Source organism: Drosophila biarmipes, chromosome X, assembly GCF_025231255.1.
Source record: "Drosophila biarmipes strain raj3 chromosome X, RU_DBia_V1.1, whole genome shotgun sequence".
NCBI lineage: Eukaryota > Metazoa > Arthropoda > Insecta > Diptera > Drosophilidae > Drosophila > Drosophila biarmipes.
In genome coordinates this window covers 12,104,915-12,123,524 of record NC_066611.1, presented here as the reverse complement: position 1 = coordinate 12,123,524, position 18,610 = coordinate 12,104,915, and the positions used below count along the sequence as shown (strand labels likewise).

Below are 18,610 nucleotides of genomic sequence, written 5' to 3'. Positions count from 1 at the left end.
ATCGGGTACAGATTATGAATGCGTTTTTGCATCTCTAGTTTTAGTCGAAAAATTTCATTGAAACGCTTTGGAGTGGTGGAGTGTGGTGATAGTCGTCAGTTTGCACAATAAGAAGGATATTTGTTTAAAGCCGAGACCCAAAATTGTTAATCTAGCTGTGCGTTTGGCCGATGGACATGACATTTGAACACGAACACAACACTGTTACCACGCCTGAGAATTGAACCGACTACGACGATTGGAAAAGTCGATGAGAATTTCTATATATACAAATTCTTTTTGTGTAAATGTCGATAAACATTTTCGCTTGTAACGCAACAACCTTTAGATCGCGAATTCTCAGAGTTCCATTATAATCAGAAGCATGAAATGAAATAAAAGGTTATTGTGGTGTGGTATTTATTGAATCGGGCTAACTTGGCCGTGCCGCAGAATGAGTAACTCTTGAGCTCGGAACACACGGGCACTCTCCAATAACGTCTTTCGGTTTGCAATTTGCTTACGCACATTTGTTTTTTTCCCCCTTTTTTTTTGTTGTAATCGTACTTCTATGTACTATGCTATATGAAAAGGAAAGTGGCAGAGTGCAAGGGAGAAAGAGAAAAGGACCTGGAAGAGTACACACACATGATATGATATGTAATTAATGCCCAACAACACAATACAGTAATTGCAGAGGAGAGGGCGCAGTGCAGAAGAAACCGCAGAGAAGAGAACACGAAGCACCCGGACGGAGTCACGATCGCAGTTCGATCCGTTGTGAACACCCCCTATCGCTGATCTGATTGTGAACGAGATGGATAACCTCATAACGATTGTAAACAAGCTGCAGGATGCGTTCACATCGCTGGGCGTGCACATGCAGTTGGATCTGCCGCAAATCGCGGTGGTCGGCGGCCAATCAGCTGGCAAGAGCTCCGTGCTGGAGAACTTCGTTGGCAAGTGAGTATCCCAGCCCCTGTGCGGCGCTATCAGCACCCTGAATATCTAGCCCACATTCTGATTGATAATGGCCCTGGCTTAGGGGCGCCTCTGGCCCCTTCCCCCCCGAAAATCGATTTTTCCCGCCTGCGGAATTCTCTGTACTGTGTGATAACTCTGGAGGAACATTACTATTATGATTCAGAACGGCCCTTCGGTTGAACCCCATTTATAAGGCTTCAAACGCCTGTGAATCATCGTGTGATAACACCTCCCCCCCCGCTTTCTTTTTTGTTTAACAATCTATAATTGCCGTCTTCGAGGCAAGTGTTTTTGTACATAATGGCCAAACATTATCGGCGCTGGCCGCAACCCAATTATCTTGATAAGAAAGTTTATCTTTTCGGCTGGCTCTCAGCAGTTGTGTCCAGAACGCAGTGATATATCCTAATTGTTGGCCAAGAATCTTAGGTACATGTATCAATAACGTTTATTTTGTGTATATCCCTAAGCCTGCGCTGTGGCTCATCGCCCACTCTTGGTGCAAGCCCAGTGAAAACATTGCTACAAGCCAGGGGAAAGGATATAAACACAGTGTTTGCACCATAATATTTATGTTTTTGTAGTAAAGTAACATATACTCCAAATGGCTTGTTATTAGTGTTCGGGATGTCCCCGTAGGATGGGGTGTTTCCCCTATTTGTTTAATCCGCACTGGAGGAACACCTGGGGCTGCTGAAAATAGAGTAATCAATAAACACGCCGATGTATTCGAGAACTGCATTAAGCCATGTAGAGTTGCTGCTTACATAAGCTAACCATTTTCAAAATAGCCCAGATGGATTTCGCATGCGCCGTGTCACACGCACCCACCTACATACCCGTCTGTATGTATGCACGGGTGGCCTGGGCGAAAATGTTGGGAGGTAGAGCTTTCCCATTGGCGTGACCCCTGGGATGGGGCATGTTTTGGAGGCAGAGAGTGAATCGAACTATGTTCTATGAAAATCCTTAGACTTCCCACATAATGTGTAGAGCAATCAAAAGTTACGACAGCCAATATTATATTTCCATTTTCATTAAAATCTCCCTAGAAATTAACGATTTTTAATGTAGTAATCCATTCATGTAAATCTTTATGGTGGGTCCCATATCATAGCATTCAAAAGCTACGGTGGATGATATTATTATGCCTTTTTACTTAAAGTCTCCCTGGAAATAAATAATAAAAAATATTTTTTTTTTATTAAATTTCCAATTAATTTGGGTATTTTATTTTAGAACTTTCCTAATCAAAGAATAGTTTTTATAAATTTATCCAAAGTAACTATATAAATGTCAACATAAAGATGGTTCTAACAACGTTTTTTATAATAAATAATACATTTTAAAAATATAGGAAGGCTTTATAGGAATTATACGTTAGAACAATGAAATACCCCTTAAACCAGATATAGCTTCATGACAACGTCATCTCCGCTGACGCACCAGTCGAAAAGCACAAATAGTGGCGAGTTTATGCAATTAGGCACTGCAAATTCCGAATTTCGCGTATCTAAGAAAAGGGGCGTTGACCCTATCAATGAGATTAAAAGCAACACATTGAGAATCGCAGAGCACTTATGTTTAAGAAAGGGGCGTTTACCTATGAGATGCAGCATCAAAATGAATGAAGAGGATAGGATTTTTCGGCCTCCTTACTAATTGAACAATTTCCCCTTTTTTTTGCAGAGATTTCTTGCCGCGTGGCTCTGGTATCGTGACCCGCAGACCCCTGATATTGCAGTTGATCAATGGAGTCACCGGTGAGTTATGGTTCTGATATCTGTGGGGAGTGTTTTTACATAAAGCTGCTTTCCACTCCATTACAGAATACGGCGAGTTCCTTCACATTAAAGGCAAAAAGTTCTCAAGCTTCGAAGAGATCAGAAAAGAGATCGAAGATGAGACGGATCGTGTGACCGGCAGCAACAAAGGCATTTCAAACATTCCAATTAATTTGCGCGTCTACTCGCCGCATGTACTCAATCTGACCCTTATTGATTTGCCTGGCCTGACGAAGGTGGCCATTGGCGATCAGCCGGTGGATATTGAGCAGCAAATTAAGCAGATGATATTCCAATTTATTCGCAAAGAGACTTGTCTCATCCTGGCTGTGACACCGGCCAACACGGATCTGGCCAACTCGGACGCCCTCAAGCTGGCCAAGGAGGTGGACCCGCAGGGAGTGCGCACCATCGGCGTCATCACAAAGCTGGATCTTATGGACGAGGGCACCGATGCCCGGGACATTCTCGAGAACAAGCTGCTTCCTCTGCGCCGTGGCTACATTGGTGTGGTCAACCGATCGCAAAAGGATATCGAGGGACGCAAGGACATCCACCAGGCGCTGGCGGCCGAGCGCAAGTTCTTCTTGAGCCATCCCTCCTACCGGCACATGGCCGACCGTCTTGGTACCCCCTACTTGCAGAGGGTACTCAACCAACAGCTCACCAACCATATACGAGACACGTTACCTGGCTTGCGAGACAAGCTGCAAAAGCAGATGCTCACCCTGGAGAAGGAGGTGGAGGAGTTCAAGCACTTTCAGCCCGGCGATGCCAGCATCAAGACGAAGGCTATGCTCCAGTGAGTCCACAAAACATTCAAATCTATGTGATAACTAATGAAACTTATGTGTGCTTGCATAGGATGATTCAGCAGCTGCAATCGGACTTCGAGCGAACTATAGAGGGCAGCGGCTCCGCATTGGTCAATACAAATGAGCTCTCAGGCGGCGCCAAGATCAATCGCATTTTCCACGAACGGTGAGTTTGTCCTGGGCCAAGGCCTTCTCTGCATTTGATTGAACATTTGGTTGGCTTTGCAGTCTGCGATTCGAGATCGTTAAGATGGCTTGTGACGAAAAGGAACTGCGGCGAGAGATCTCATTCGCCATTCGGAACATCCATGGTATTCGCGTTGGTCTCTTCACCCCGGACATGGCGTTCGAGGCGATTGTGAAGAGGCAAATAGCTCTGCTCAAGGAGCCGGTCATAAAGTGTGTCGATCTAGTCGTACAGGAACTTTCTGTGGTTGTGCGCATGTGCACAGCTAAAGTAAGTTAGCCCCTCACTAAATTAGAATACGTACTAATTGTGTTTCCACGCAGATGAGTCGATACCCACGCTTGCGTGAGGAGACCGAACGTATTATCACAACACATGTTCGCCAACGCGAACACAGCTGCAAGGAGCAGATCCTGCTGCTGATTGACTTTGAGCTGGCCTACATGAACACCAACCATGAGGACTTCATTGGTTTCGCCAAGTGCGTATTGAAAATCTCGCTTTGTTACCCAAAACGTTTCCTGAACTTTCCTTCGTTTGCTTACAGCGCTCAAAACAAATCAGAGAATGCCAACAAGACCGGCACTCGTCAGCTTGGCAACCAAGTCATTCGTAAGGGCCACATGGTCATACAGAACCTTGGTATCATGAAAGGTAAGAATTACAATTCAGTAGGTTTCGGTGTATTTTAGCAGACTTTAGGGAGCTCTAAAAGGAAGAAGGATCGCGTTGTTAATATTTTATTTTCATTGTTGGGGTGGGACATTGGTACTCTGTCCCTTTTATGTTGATATTTGGGATGGTGTCGATTTTGTTGGATGGCTAAGAAAAGCCAAACGCTTGGGGGAGGGAACCTTAATGCTCATTTAAGCTTTTTCTGTTTTGTGTTAAAACATATTTTTTATTAAAAGAACCAAAATTCGGATCCGGACACCTTCACGCCCTGCTTAACCGCTCTGTTTCAGGTATTAAGTTTCTGTTCTATTGCTTTTTTGATTATTTCAATTATATTCATATTCATATTCATATTATATTGTTATATTCATATTCATATTATATCTTGCCCCACAGCGAGTTTTATTTGTGTTCTAGAGCGATTTCACAAAGAAACTGCGGGAAAAGTGAAAACTATGTTTAAATTTAATAGATATAAGAGTTGGCAAATGAAGACTGGCTTTACTAATCCCAAGTTGTGACTTCCTCGACGGGTTGCTCCCGCTGCTAACGCTGTAATATTTGTGGCTGGCCTACGATTTTTACCACGCTTCCAAGTTCCATGGCCACTGACTGAGCTCTGATTGTGTCTTGCAGGTGGATCGCGTCCCTATTGGTTCGTGCTGACCTCCGAGAGCATCTCCTGGTACAAGGACGAGGACGAGAAGGAAAAGAAGTTCATGCTGCCGTTGGATGGTTTAAAATTGCGTGATATTGAACAGGGATTTATGTCAATGTCTAGACGTGTTACATTTGCTTTATTTAGTCCCGATGGACGTAATGTTTATAAGGTTAGTAATTTTTGTTAACATACAAAAAAATGAATTTTAAATGATTTCAGAAAAAGCAAAAAAAAAAAAACAAACAAAACCAGAGAAAAACTTTAAATCAAAGTAACTAAACAAACGACAAAAAAAGAAAAGAACAATTTTTGAACATATTTTTTGAAAAATATTTCAAATTTCATTATCTACCCCAATTTGAATCCTTTGGTTGAATAGTCGCCGGGCAAGAGATCAATTAATTATTTTTTTGTATAATATAAAAATTACTATGTTTTTATCAACATTTAAGTCGAACTAAAGGAAAAGGAGCTTGCTGCGTCGTAAACTCCTTTTGCTTTTTTCCTTTGTGATGCTCCTAAGCTTAAGAAGTTCACGAATCGCGCCAAATTAGTCATACCCCATTATCTAACCTCGTAATTGTACTTCAAGCTTATGCACTTCAGCGCAGTGGTCACAAAATGAAAATGTCTAGTGACTCAGTTTCGAAAATGCACAAACCTTTAAGATCATATTCCAAAGCCGTTGAAGATTCCGTAAAGCTTGCCGAATATTTAATATAAAAAACGATTTTTGGTCCAGGAAATCTAGGATACCAAAAGCTTTTTAAAAGTTCTTAAGTTTTTCGATGAAGCTGAGGAAATTTTAATGATTCTTCATGGAACTTTATTTTCCTTTCCTATTCGGAACTACTAGCAGGGCCTTTTCATTCACCCATTGTAAGCCAGTCCAGCTTTCATCTAGTAACCCTCATGAGCCAGTATCTCCCCCATTGCCTTTAAATACTCGGTATACACAGACCTAATATATATTTTTAAGCTGTAGTTATTTTGTATTTTTAAGCAGATCCTAGCTATAAATAGCATCGTAAGATCGTGACAAGCAGTTTAAGATTTAAGAAGTAATCCCTAAACGGACTGCATATTTTCCAAACATTTCTTGAAGACTTCATACCGCGTTTTCAGCACAATTACATGTTTCACGGACCGTGAAAACCTGGATACAGAGGCACACAATATTATATCTAGGGATGTTAATCAAAGGTGTGCTCGGTCTTGAATACCTCTTTTAAAAAAAACACAGTATACTTCACTTCCTAACAAAGACGACACCCCACACACAATATTAATTTCTCTTAAATTTTTCACGTTTGTTATAGTTTTCATTTTAACAGTCGATCAGCGGTTCCACAACAGATGCGCAGATGGGGCTATTAGGCTACACAGATCGACAATGACTTTCGAAATGCGAAAGCTACAATGGGTATACATATATGGCGTGATCGGCGAAGAACCGAGCAATATCGACGGCAACATCCTGAAAGAAGAGAGAAGTCCGTGGTCTGCGTTGTACTCACAGTCCGTCTGCTAAAAGCCAGGATTTCGGGAACTGTAACTCTGTATTAGAACTCCTAATTGTCCGCCCTTTTGGATCAGTAAAAGCAAAGAAGGAGTATCGAGTTCCGCCGAGCACGTCTAGATATGAGTTCATTTTATAATATAATAGCAAAATTAATTCTTAAGAAATATCACCATCTTCTTGATCTGTCTAATGAATGCACTATGTCCTTCGTAATATGTCTCATCACAAATGTTTTGTTTTCCAAACACACGGTATTCTAGGATTACAAACAACTGGAGCTGTCGTGCGAGACCGTGGAGGATGTGGAGTCGTGGAAGGCCTCCTTCCTGCGAGCCGGTGTCTATCCCGAGAAGCAGGAGACCCAGGAGAATGGCGACGAGGTGCGTATACAGAAACCCACTATCAACATACATAAGCATTCCATAGAAACTGGTCTGTACACTAATCTCCACACCAATTGGCTCTAGTAACTGCCTACAAAGTATGCAATCCCCTCAAATATTAGCCTATACACTTCGTATTTTAACTCTGGTTAATATTCTCAGCCCTATAATATGTATATAATATATACCACATATGAAGTGCTATTCCTTCTAAACCTATAGTTGTCATAGGAAACATTCCACTTTTACTTATCATTGAAGTATTATTCGAAGTGAACAAAATTGAGACTACTACATTACAATAAACAAAAACAGAATAATTTAAATATAATATATATCTTTGTTTTCGCTGTTTCACTGACCGAATCCACAAAATAACACGCAATATTGATGCTTATTGTATATTCGTCATCCAGGAAGGACAAGAGGTTTGTTAATCTTTGAACTTTACGGACTATATTTTATTTAGTGTATCCACCTGCGCGAATTCGATTGCGAATTTGATTACTAATAACTAATACATTATTTTAACATTTTTTGATTAATTAAGAATTGTTTTGTTCGATTTATTTTTTTTATTTTTGTTTTTTTTTAAAGAAAAAATGGTGAGGTATTTTAGCCAAAAAATTATTTTTCAAAATTTTTTGTAAAAAAAACTAATTTTACTAATTTGGAAATGTATTATTATTCGGTGTAGGATATGCTAAAAACAATGGCTTTAAATGTCATCACATTCAGAGAAATTAATAATTTGTATTTATAGAAAACCATTTTTTATTGAGTGTATAATCCAAAAGATAGAACACCTGGAAGTATCAAGGTGGTGTAACCCCTTAAATGGTTAGAGGTGCGATTAAGTGAAATATCACCACCCGAGTGAGACTTCAAACACCAACTTTTAAGTTGTATTCCAATAAGGTTCATTTAAACTGTAATCGATTTAATAATCTGTGGTTAATCGATACATAATCGATAACATAAAGCATTTATTTCCAAGGTCGATAACCTCGGGCTGCGATATTTTGTCATGAAACAATATTTGTAATCGAAAGAAGGTAGCTGGCTCGGTTCTTTCACCCGATATACCTAGTACGCCATGTTTATTTAACTAACCTAAAATTACAGATTATCTCCATAGTCGGGCAACTCTCGACTATTGTGTTGTTACTTGTTTCTTTTAACAATTGTGAACATGTTGTTCTCTTCTATTTTTCCGCCACCTACCGAACCAAACGACAAATCTATGAAACGCCCAAAAATATATATATACACAAAATTAATAATTTCTTCCGGTTGGTTTTTAGCAAAAAGTATGTTGATTTCAATCGTTTTTATTGAGTTCATTTTTTATTTATGTAATTGTTGAATTTTTCACTACCTTATTATATATTTATAGCCGTTACTCGTAGAGAAAAAAATCGTATTCTGGAATTATTACCGATCCTATATAAGATTTAGCCATGTCCGTCTGTCCGTAAGATCGTCTCGATTTCTGGACCTCGAAAAGCTAACCAGTGGGGAATGGAATCACTGAGTTACAGGGCAGTGAGTAGCGGGTATCCCATAGTCGGATACTCGGCTATATCGTTCTTTCTTAGTTTTATTGAATTTCAAGACGATTCGTCTTCATTTGAGATAAATAAGGGTTATATATAGGTAAAGAGGTTAGTGTTTTTGAGTACAAACCTCTTCCCTATATATTTGTATAAATTTTACTTAAAAGAGACGTTCGTCGATTGCATGCCATTTGATCTTCTTAAATTATTTATTATTATATTTAAATATTTGAATTTTTTATTTTACTCAAGTTATCAAATATTTAAAAGCATGGTACTTGAAAAGTTTTCGGTCATAACAGAGATGAGAGTTCGGATATTTTAAAATCATCAAATTTATGCTCATGAAAATTCGGCAACATGTATAATTATTAATCCCAGGCATACCATTAAAGACTTAGTAATTGCCTTTAGGGTTATTATTTTGATTTTATTTCGCTGATAATAATCAAAGGGTCTGTTTCTATTTCTTTTAAATATAATCTTCAAGCTAGAGAGTTCCATTAAGCGACTTCCTCAAAATACCATAGGTTTCATTCCAATTTATTTATTTATGTAGATTCATTGAATAAATACGGTCCCTGATTAAAATGGACCTAAATAAATAAATAGGTGCCACCACCAAAGTGAATGGAAAAATATATATCTAATTATAATTTCATTACCATAGGCGTTCATAATAGTTGGGCGCTCCAAAAAAAAAAAAACAATCTTAGTAATAATTATTAAAAGGGGTTACGCCACCCCTGAAAAAATACGTTAAATTTTTTTTATTTCTAAAAACCCTGTAAAATTAAAACAAATATCTTAAGCATTGCCTTATATTAAAGTTTAACTTTTGAAATTGAGATTAAAATCCTTTTGAAAAGGTCTTTAGTCTCTATAGGAATTCGTTTTCCAATTAAGGTCCTGTTTGTGTGTTTTTTTTATCGGTCCAAAATGTTTATGAAAATTGACACTCCGATCCAGGAAATCTCTAAAATACATACCCTATATCTATCTATACGATCTTCATGCATGCTTTTTTATTTCTTGGTTATGGAACATATTTTTACCAGGGAATCGAGTAGTGGGTAATTCGTAGTCGGAAACTCGACTAAAGCCTTATTTCTTCTTTTTACGTGCACGATTCAGTTGGAGATTTGGTTTTAAAAAGATATTTGTTCAGTTGGTTTTTATGTTTTCAAATACCTATGCACTTTATAAAATTAACAACGATCATTTATGGACTATCGAATTCCCCAAACCAAACCTTATACGAATTTCCGCAAACAACAGTCGGCCAGCGAGGAGAGTTCCAGCGATCCACAGCTAGAACGGCAGGTCGAGACCATCCGCAACCTGGTTGACTCCTACATGAAGATCGTGACGAAGACCACGCGAGACATGGTGCCCAAGGCAATTATGATGCTGATTATAAACAATGCCAAGGACTTTATCAACGGAGAGCTTCTGGCCCATCTCTATGCGTCTGGCGATCAGGTAGGATAGCTAACAATGGTTTTTGGATTAGGATTCACCAACTAGCTCTGCTCTTACAGTCCCAGATGATGGAAGAGTCGGCAGAGTCCGCTACGCGACGAGAGGAGATGCTGCGAATGTACCGAGCTTGCAAAGATGCTTTGCAGATCATAGGTAAGTGTCATTAGTGTGCTGAGATTTTTATAATTCATGTTATTGCTGAGTCGAACTATTTTGTCCGTTTGTTCGATTTGTCCGTTTGTCCGTATGAACTCTGGGATCTCGAAATAGGCTTACAGCCTAGAGAGATCCTAGAGATTCTTATTTAAGTTAAAGCAAAGATTCTTGTGCGCTTTCCTCGAAGGTATATTTTTATTTGAAGTTGACTTGCTGAGTAATAGGTATCTGATAGTCGAGCCGCTCGACCATTGCAATCTCTCTCAATATCATGTGTTTTATGGCTTTCCTAAAATTTAATTCTATTTTAGGTGACGTATCCATGGCAACTGTGTCCTCGCCCTTGCCTCCTCCAGTTAAAAATGATTGGCTACCCAGTGGTTTGGATAACCCACGTCTTTCCCCTCCAAGTCCAGGTGGTGCCCGTGGCAAACCAGGACCTCCCGCACAGGTAAATCTAAACGCCACGTCGTTGTACACATGGGGATATAAGCAATTTTGTATGGCTTCCTTGCAGAGCTCCTTGGGTGGACGGAACCCACCCTTGCCACCAGCTACAGGCCGCCCAGCTCCAGCGATTCCCAATCGCCCAGGCGGTGGGGCACCACCACTACCCGGCGGTCGTCCCGGCGGAGCTCTGCCCCCACCAATGTTACCATCGTGAGTATCCTATTTTTTTGTCTATTGGAAATACACAAAATCATGTATGGATCATTATTGTGCAATAATTTCTCAATTCTAATATTGTAAGGTTTAAATTAACCTCTATAGTTACCTGAAGAAACCGGAAGTGGAATCGTGGTACTTGCAAATAATGATCCATATTAGGGGTGTCACAGAAATCCTTAACGATATGGGTTATCGATAAGCCAAAATAATCGCGTTGCCACAGAATGTGAATGTATCCCAACAGACATTTGTTCCTAATAATTGATTTAAAATTGTAATGATTTTTTTTATTTCTACGCTTTTTTCTCTTCTATTAATTAACTTTAAATGATGTAGTACTATTAATCAGCAACACCAGGCGCCAAGAAATAAAAAGATTTTATGAAAAACAGGACAGGATATTACATATTTTCGAATCAATTTGAAGATAAATTCAATCGATAGCGATTAATGTGGCACCTCTGTGTATTTAGGTTGTTTTATTTGTCCCGCAATCGCTTGAGACCTTTTTATCTCACACAAAGTGATATCATTTTACAAGTGGTTTTTATAATAATTAGAAGTACCCTGACTTTAAAAATCCGTGACTATTCACTCAAGCATATTTCAATGCGACTTCGCTAATGTATATTTTAGAATGGTTAAAAATGTATACTATATATTTAATTTATGATTTAAATGCCTACTAACTATACACTAACTAATAATTTTAAAGAAATTTCACCTAACCTTGGTTGAAAATCAAGTACTTAACTTTCTATACGGACAAGAAAGATTTTAGTTAGTAGATTTTGCAATATAGTAATAAAAACCTCGGTGGCACCGCGAATTGAAGAGAATCGGAAATGAAAGCTAAAGCGATTTCTGTGAAACCTCGCCTTGTAGTACAAATATTTTATGAAATACTCGAGTAACCTTTGGACCTCCTCTCAATAGTGTTAGACCTAAGTTAAATGACAATGTTCCCGTCCCAGATATTTTGACCAAAATAATAAAACTCTCTTTGCCGTCTCTTTTTTCTCTTTCTATGTGATACGATTTAAACCGAAACATTCCTATAACACACTCACACAACACCCAATAAATAATTATTATTACGAAATACGAAACGTACAGACGTCGTTAAATTGTTGTCAGCATCGAGAAACATCTATGGGGATGAACTTCAGAACAGTAGCTTGCTGACGATTTAACCAACACAATACCCAATTATAGTATACTTTCAACAATTGTAATTTGATATTATTCCGGCAAAATCCAAAAGCTAACAACGATGGGAAATCGATACATTTAAATCGCTTGCGTATTATTGTAGTCATATATATATAATCTGAAAGCGTTAAAACTGATATAAATTCTTACTATGTGAAAAGCAAATAGTCGAGATGCACATGATTTCTTTAATTCCATAAGATGTTTTTCGTAATGTCTACTTTCCTGTGTAGATATAATATACATACTATACATATATATGTACAAATGTACGTGCATTTGTTCGTGCAAGTCTAATTATTATTACTATTATTATTATTTGATGTCCCCTTTTCAACGGCATACGCTCAAAAGTTTGTAAACTATTTGTATGGGCAGATGCTTAGTGACGATATTAACCAATGATCTTAATTATATAGCTAACTATTAATAAATAGCTTTCGTTAACTGCATTGTGTTGTTGTTGATGTTAAACTATACAAAAGAAACCCAATTAAATTAGAGAATGTTAGGTAAAGCAACGTTAAAAACATTTCAAGTCAGTCACAAAGTATTTCCTTGAACTTTAAAGCAAACTAAAAACTAATCAAATAGATAAATACCCCTTCCATTTTATCGAAAAAGTAATTGCAAATATCGGAATTAAAACATATTAAGTGCTTTCGTTTTTCTGATCTCCCATTTGCATTCTTCCATTTTTTGTAAATTGAAAAATGAGTTGGTTGATAAACATTAACTATTTGTTTGCCATGGAGCTTCTGTTACTCTCTTTTATGTAATTTCTGTAAGAAAAAAACATTGTATTCCCCTAACGATAAAATGTATCGATTGTGGAATTGCTAGGTGTCCCGTTTCCAAGAAACGATTAAGTTAATCGATTACATTAACGCTTATTTGTACTGTCCATTCCTTTCAGCAAACGTTTTTTTGTGTAATTCCAATGAAAATATTTACAAAATTAGCTGTGCATTGAACAGCCATTCATTTGAGTGATTTGTATCGATTCCCAATAACAAAAACTATATTATTTAACATAACTTAATATGGCAATATCAAGTATACTTTGGTTTTGACATTAGACCAGCGATCGGCATATTCCAGATGTATTCCGATCGCTGAATTAGATCGATTTTTTGCCACCGCAACTATAAACTAATATACATACGTGTTTCCAATATTTATATGTAAAATGTATTATTTTTAATGTTGATTACAAATATAAGTCATGAAAATACTCTTGTGACTTACTCAAATGGATTGTGACGATGGAAATATGCAGCAACTTATATTACATATGACCACTTTGCGTATACACAAATAAAGTGCATAAATAAATACATAAATTGTTCGTATTAAATAAGTGTGTATTGCTTACTGGCGGGAGAAATGTTTAATTTTGTGTTTGGTGCTTAAGCTTAGTAATAATACCCACCGATGTACATACATACAAAGCGAAGTCGCGTTGGAAAAAGCTAAATGGATTACGTTCTACGGTTTATTTCAGGTCTACAAAAGGCCTCGAGAGTCCCTAAATTTTCTATAAATATATACCAAAAATACCAACAATCACCATAACCTAAAAATGCCTTTAAATTGAACACTTTCAAAATTAAAAACAAATACTTAGAAGTCTTAAATATTTTAATTTCCTTTTAAAATTATAATCGTTACATATCTATTTGCACAAAAGTTAGATTCTAAATTTTCTTAATAAAATTTCAAAAAGCTAAATACCAAATATACTATTTTGGTTTTTGTAGGTATCTACTAAAAATCTAAAATATTAGTTTTAAAATTGGCAGAATCACCATAACTCAAATATACTTTTTAGTTGAACCCTTTTTTTTCAAGTAAAATGAGATATTTAGAAGTTTTTTATTTAAAATTATAATTCTTGTGGTCAATGGAACATATCTATATGAAATTTAGGAAAGATTTGTTGATTGATTGGTAGGGATGATTGCGTAAATCTATCATACACCCTTCGAAGTGCCATAATACCAAACTGAATAATCCACTTATCCTTTCAAGCCGAGTCTCTGGAGCTGTCGGCGGTGCCATTGTTCAGCAGTCGGGCGCCAATCGCTATATTCCGGAGAGTATGCGTGGACAGGTTAACCAGGCCGTCGGCCAGTCAGCTATCAATGAGTTATCCAATGCCTTTAGTTCCCGATTCAAGTAAAGCGAGCTAAATTAAGCACAATACGCAAAGTATGCAGATTATTATTTACTGAAGAATAGCAAACCCGTACGCGTCATCATATCACCATCGAAAATCAGAGAAGTATAACTCGAAGCTTTCAAGATGTCTGTTTGGTTTAAAATCTATGGAAAAATCCATCGGTGTGTCAGAGCATCGCTGGATGTTTCCACATACAAATTAATGCTCTCGAATTAGCAGTATCATCATCCATCATTTACTTTTTAAAGTATATTTTAACGTGAAATAAACAAATTTATTTTCCAAAAAGGAGTATTTATGAAAATATATATATATATATGTATTTATGTAAAGCGATTTTAGGTTTATAGTCTTGTTTACAGAGGGTACTATCTTGTATTTGAGAGGGACGGGTGAGTGCAACGACGCCCGCAGGAGTGCAATAAAGCCAGTATTTTTTTAAAGCTCAAATGAAACTGAAGAATAACTAAAAAAAATCGTTAATTGCAGTGTTACAATGCTTCTACATTGATGGTAAATTATCTATATACTCACTTTGAAATTTGAAAGGCCTATCTTACAAACAAAATAGAAAACGCCAACAAAATTAATTATCAAGATATGTCGGCAAAAAATTAAACTTCACCAGAAAACTATTCTATGAAAAATATTATTATGTGTGTTAAGGCTATGGTCTTTAATGATTCTTGTTTATAGTCATATGTTAATAAGAAAATAAATTAAAATGAAAAAACTTGCGTGTTTCTCAATTATTTGGAGTGGGGCGATACAAAAAGGTTTATCCTAGGGGGGTTTTGAACATTTTTTTTTAAGTTTTTGTTCTATACAAACCTTCCAAGATTGTGTCTATATGGAAATAGGAAAGGTACCAAGAACTTGCTTTTTCCTATTATTTTATTTTATTACAATTATTATTATCCAAACTTGTTGTTAAATGTATATTTAACATCTTGTTATTTCTTTTATCGGATGGGTTTTGAAAACGTTTACTTTAATAGTTCGATATTTTTGGTTGCCTGGGTAGGTTTTCGAAAAGCTTATATACACAATATATAAAATGTTGCTTTACTGTTTGCATTCAGTCTCGTTTTAATGTTTTTTTCCATTTTAAAGTTTCATGATGATTATCTAAGGCTATTTTTTACAATTTATTAATGATAGCTAAAGTTAAAACCCATAAATTGGTCACAATAAATTGGGTAAATGAAATACATCGGCATAGACGTAAATAGTATGATATTGACCAATCTTACAGTCATAGGAATATAATGTAAACGTGATCCTATACAGTAGTAAAAGTGGTATATTGTATATTTTAGATTTAAACCTAGCATAACTGTATGCTTGCATTACTATTTGACAGCTCAAAATGTAATGTCTTGCAGCTCATTCTGGGCCTGCGCCTGCATTTTGCACGTATGTGTTCGATGTGGCGCTGCCGAGCCGAAGTTGTGCTGCTGATGCTGTTCCACACAGTCGGCTGAATTCTTCGGCAGAGGCAAGGATCGTAGTGAGATTTGCTGGAGGTGCTGGGCTTGATGTATCTGAAAACGACCCTGGTAGTACAGCGTGGACACCTGCGAGGGGTCTATGTTCACTAGATAGGGCTGCAGGTTTCGACTGTGCTCCTTGAAGATGTCTTCCATGTGCAGCATGCAATCCTGCACCTGGGCCTGTTCAAAGAAACATGTTAATGCCAGGATAATAAAACCCTCCTCCTTCTTGTACTCACTTGCTCCACGCTGGTCAGGTCAGTCATAAGACTCAGCAGAAAGTGTAGGTTGTGTCCCGACCGCAAATGCCACTTTAAGCCATTCATCGACGCAGCTATGCTGGATGCGGCTATTGTGCTGGCCGAAAACTTGGCAAATTTGTGCTCTTAACAGGGGAGATCACAGGATCATATCATCAGTACGGCTTCTGTTAGTTTACTAAAGCCCATTGAGCTTACCTTTCGCTGCCAGCGATATGAATGCCTGAGCGTGTCCCCTCACTTTGCTAATGTTTATGTCCGGGAAGTTTTTACTTCCGATGGGCAGGCGCATCATTAGGAGCTCCAGGAAATCCAGGGGCGTCACAGATGAGAGGTCCCAACCCAAACGGCTCAGAACATACAGCTCCCATTTCTTCAATTAGAAGGAGTAGAAAGACATGCAAAGTCAGTGAATGTGGAAAAATCATGAAGTAGCCAGTACTCACAATCAAATCGTCCTTGTAAATGCTGTTGTCCGTATAAACCACTAGTAGGTCCACCGAAAGTGCACGACAGCTGGGCTCTCGGAGTTTTGAAGCAAGTAGAAGACAGGCGGCAGCCAGAATTTGGAGGTGCGTCTTGCGCACTGATTTGCTCGAAAGAAATCGATCCATGTAATTCAATGCCAGTAACACGACCTCTTCCTGGCAATTTTCCTCAGCACACACCTGTAAGATTATGCATAAATTTAAAATTAATTGGTAAAAAAAACAAGGACAATAAAGGGGTGGGTTGGTAAGGAGATCCCTAGGCTAAAGAACTTAATATCTACTTGTTATAAAGAAAAGCATAGTTTTAAAAGCACCTCAAGAAACATTTAATGAAATCAATAAAGGTAAGAACTTCAGTATCTCGGTAACTAAAGCTTGAAAGGCTTTAATGATGGACAAATGTTTTTGGGATAAAAAAACCGATACCAACAAATATTATTAGATTTAAAAAACCAGACCTTTAATATACATGGAAATTGGTTGCAATTTGATATGAAATTATAACAACTTAGTTTTTAACGATCTAACAAAAGATGTAGCAACAACCAAAGTACTCACTTCCATCATCCACTCGGCGACGATCTTCCGCATTGGCGGCGTAATATCCTTCTGAATGGTGAAGTACGTGTCCACAATTTGGTGGTACTTCTCCTCGGCCTTGAGGGCATTCTCGAGGCAGCGATCCGAGTACAATGTGGGATCCCCGATGGCGGTGTTCACGTTGTCCGTGGCGGGTGAGTCGGCGGTTTTGGGCAGCCGATCGCTGTATCGTTGGGACTGTGAGTGCGCTTGTGATTGCGACGTGGTCAGCGACTTCCGTTCCTGGCTGATGTAATGCGCATAACTTTGTAGAGATTGCGTTGGTGGTGCTGGCGCTGCTGCTACTTCTGGCTCCAGTTCTTCTGGATTCTTCCCGTCCGCGTCTACCGATGCATATATGTACATAATCTTCTCGTCCATCTGGCTGTTCTGCGAATATTCCGAAGGACTTTGCACCGGCTTGGCATCTGCTTGGGGCTTTACAGCGAGGCCCATAGACGAGGTTGGATATGGCGCAGACATTTTCTCTTGGCATTTGTTCAGGCGATACAGCGATGAATCAGATTCACCCACCAGGTTTTCCGAGCATAGAAGATCCATTGTTGAGTCTGCGGCAGCCCTAAGCCATTTATGAGTGCCGAATTATCAAGAATTTCTGGGGAACCCTGATATCGTCGAATACTGCGTACAATAGGAGGCGATCGTAAGTACATATATTTGGGGGACCCCTTCCTGACGCACGTATATCAATTCCTGGGCTGGACCCACTGTAGTCCTGTGCAGTCACAGCGATTCTTCGGCCGCATATATGCACATAATCGCACGACTTTCAGTTCGTCCAATGCACATTACATGTCTCTATTTACATATGTTTTCGACCTGTTGAACAATGCCTTTCATACTCGCATGTATATTGATGTACATACATACATACAATGGTTCGATGTGATCGCAAACAAGCCGAATTGTTTGACCTACCAACGGAATAAACACATCCCGACGACGTGGTTCTATGTCCGCATTGCACAGAGCTCCATTTGATGGAATAATTTAATTATTTGAGAAAATATACTCGATGTTGCACACGTTTGCCACTTAACCGGCGTGGACAAAGCATTTATGTGAACCAGACAGTTACACCTTATACTAAGAGGGAACTAGTTCCCCTTGTGTTATAGCCCTTACCCACTGGATATTGCGAATATGTTTATTGATCTTCAGCGTAACGATTTTGTCAGCGAATTGCAGGAGAGAAGAAATCAATAAGACCAACATTCGAAATAACTTAACTGAAGAATAATGCTGTTAATTAAGTGCAGCAGGGTAATTCACTTCCCTGAAAAATCCACTTCTGCGTGGATTCGCTGAAAAATACTAAAACGGTAAAGGACGTTGCCACCTTGCATTATATACACTGGGTGGTAAGGGCTTTGTTAGCGGATGAAATCCGTTAACGTTTAAAATTGTTCTTTTTTTACTCCTCTTTCTCGACGTTTTTCAATCATAAATTAGACAAATCCAGGCGTCCATCTAAGAGACCTACTGTTTTGAGCACCTTTCAACCTGTGCTAACGCATCC

At 38.3% G+C, this 18,610-nt stretch overlaps 2 protein-coding genes across 13 annotated transcripts; one reads left to right on the top strand and one right to left on the bottom strand.

Moving 5' to 3' along the window:
• Positions 1–9: 9 nt before the first annotated feature.
• LOC108025745 (dynamin) lies at positions 10–14,571 on the top strand. Of its 10 annotated transcripts, XM_044093665.2 has the most exons (16): positions 43–381; positions 573–942; positions 2,653–2,726; positions 2,793–3,549; positions 3,612–3,728; positions 3,791–4,019; positions 4,073–4,230; positions 4,297–4,403; positions 5,061–5,254; positions 6,868–6,987; positions 7,407–7,418; positions 9,825–10,028; positions 10,088–10,181; positions 10,496–10,635; positions 10,702–10,844; positions 14,097–14,571. In XM_044093665.2, exons 2-16 carry the CDS (start codon positions 797–799, stop codon positions 14,245–14,247), a joined length of 2,646 nt encoding a protein of 881 aa, XP_043949600.1. In that variant the 5' UTR covers positions 43–381; positions 573–796; the 3' UTR covers positions 14,248–14,571. The 10 variants fall into 10 exon arrangements, with proteins under 10 accessions (XP_050746526.1, XP_050746524.1, XP_050746522.1 ...); XM_050890571.1 differs by lacking the exon at positions 7,407–7,418; XM_050890569.1 differs by lacking the exon at positions 7,407–7,418 and having other exon boundaries at positions 10–94; positions 668–942; positions 4,073–4,403.
• A 552-nt stretch (positions 14,572–15,123) lies between these two features.
• Positions 15,124–18,157, bottom strand: LOC108025909 (G1/S-specific cyclin-D2). 3 transcript variants are annotated; one of them, XM_050890574.1, is made up of 6 exons: positions 17,962–18,157; positions 17,050–17,910; positions 16,447–16,668; positions 16,199–16,373; positions 15,980–16,125; positions 15,124–15,920 (listed from the first exon to the last, which is right to left on the bottom strand). In XM_050890574.1, the coding sequence occupies exons 2-6, from the start codon at positions 17,629–17,631 to the stop codon at positions 15,612–15,614; spliced, it is 1,434 nt and encodes a 477-aa protein (XP_050746531.1). In that variant the 5' UTR covers positions 17,632–17,910; positions 17,962–18,157; the 3' UTR covers positions 15,124–15,611. The 3 variants fall into 3 exon arrangements, with proteins under 3 accessions (XP_050746531.1, XP_043949395.1, XP_016952082.1); XM_044093460.2 differs by having other exon boundaries at positions 17,966–18,157; XM_017096593.3 differs by having other exon boundaries at positions 17,050–18,157.
• Between the last annotated feature and the right edge of the window lie 453 nt (positions 18,158–18,610).

Excerpts from the sequence above, each read along its gene's own strand:
- LOC108025745 (XM_050890569.1), top strand. The coding sequence starts at position 797 with ATGGATAACCTCATAACGATTGTAAACAAGCTGCAGGATGCGTTCACA. Across the intron at positions 4,020-4,072 it reads TGCGCATGTGCACAGCTAAA|ATGAGTCGATACCCACGCTT; the intron begins GTAAGTTAGCCC and ends GTTTCCACGCAG. Across the intron at positions 10,845-14,096 it reads CCCCCACCAATGTTACCATC|CCGAGTCTCTGGAGCTGTCG; the intron begins GTGAGTATCCTA and ends TATCCTTTCAAG.
- LOC108025909 (XM_017096593.3), bottom strand. The coding sequence starts at position 17,631 with ATGGATCTTCTATGCTCGGAAAACCTGGTGGGTGAATCTGATTCATCG. Across the intron at positions 16,374-16,446 it reads TTTACAAGGACGATTTGATT|AAATGGGAGCTGTATGTTCT; the intron begins GTGAGTACTGGC and ends TTCTAATTGAAG. Across the intron at positions 16,126-16,198 it reads CATATCGCTGGCAGCGAAAG|AGCACAAATTTGCCAAGTTT; the intron begins GTAAGCTCAATG and ends TCCCCTGTTAAG.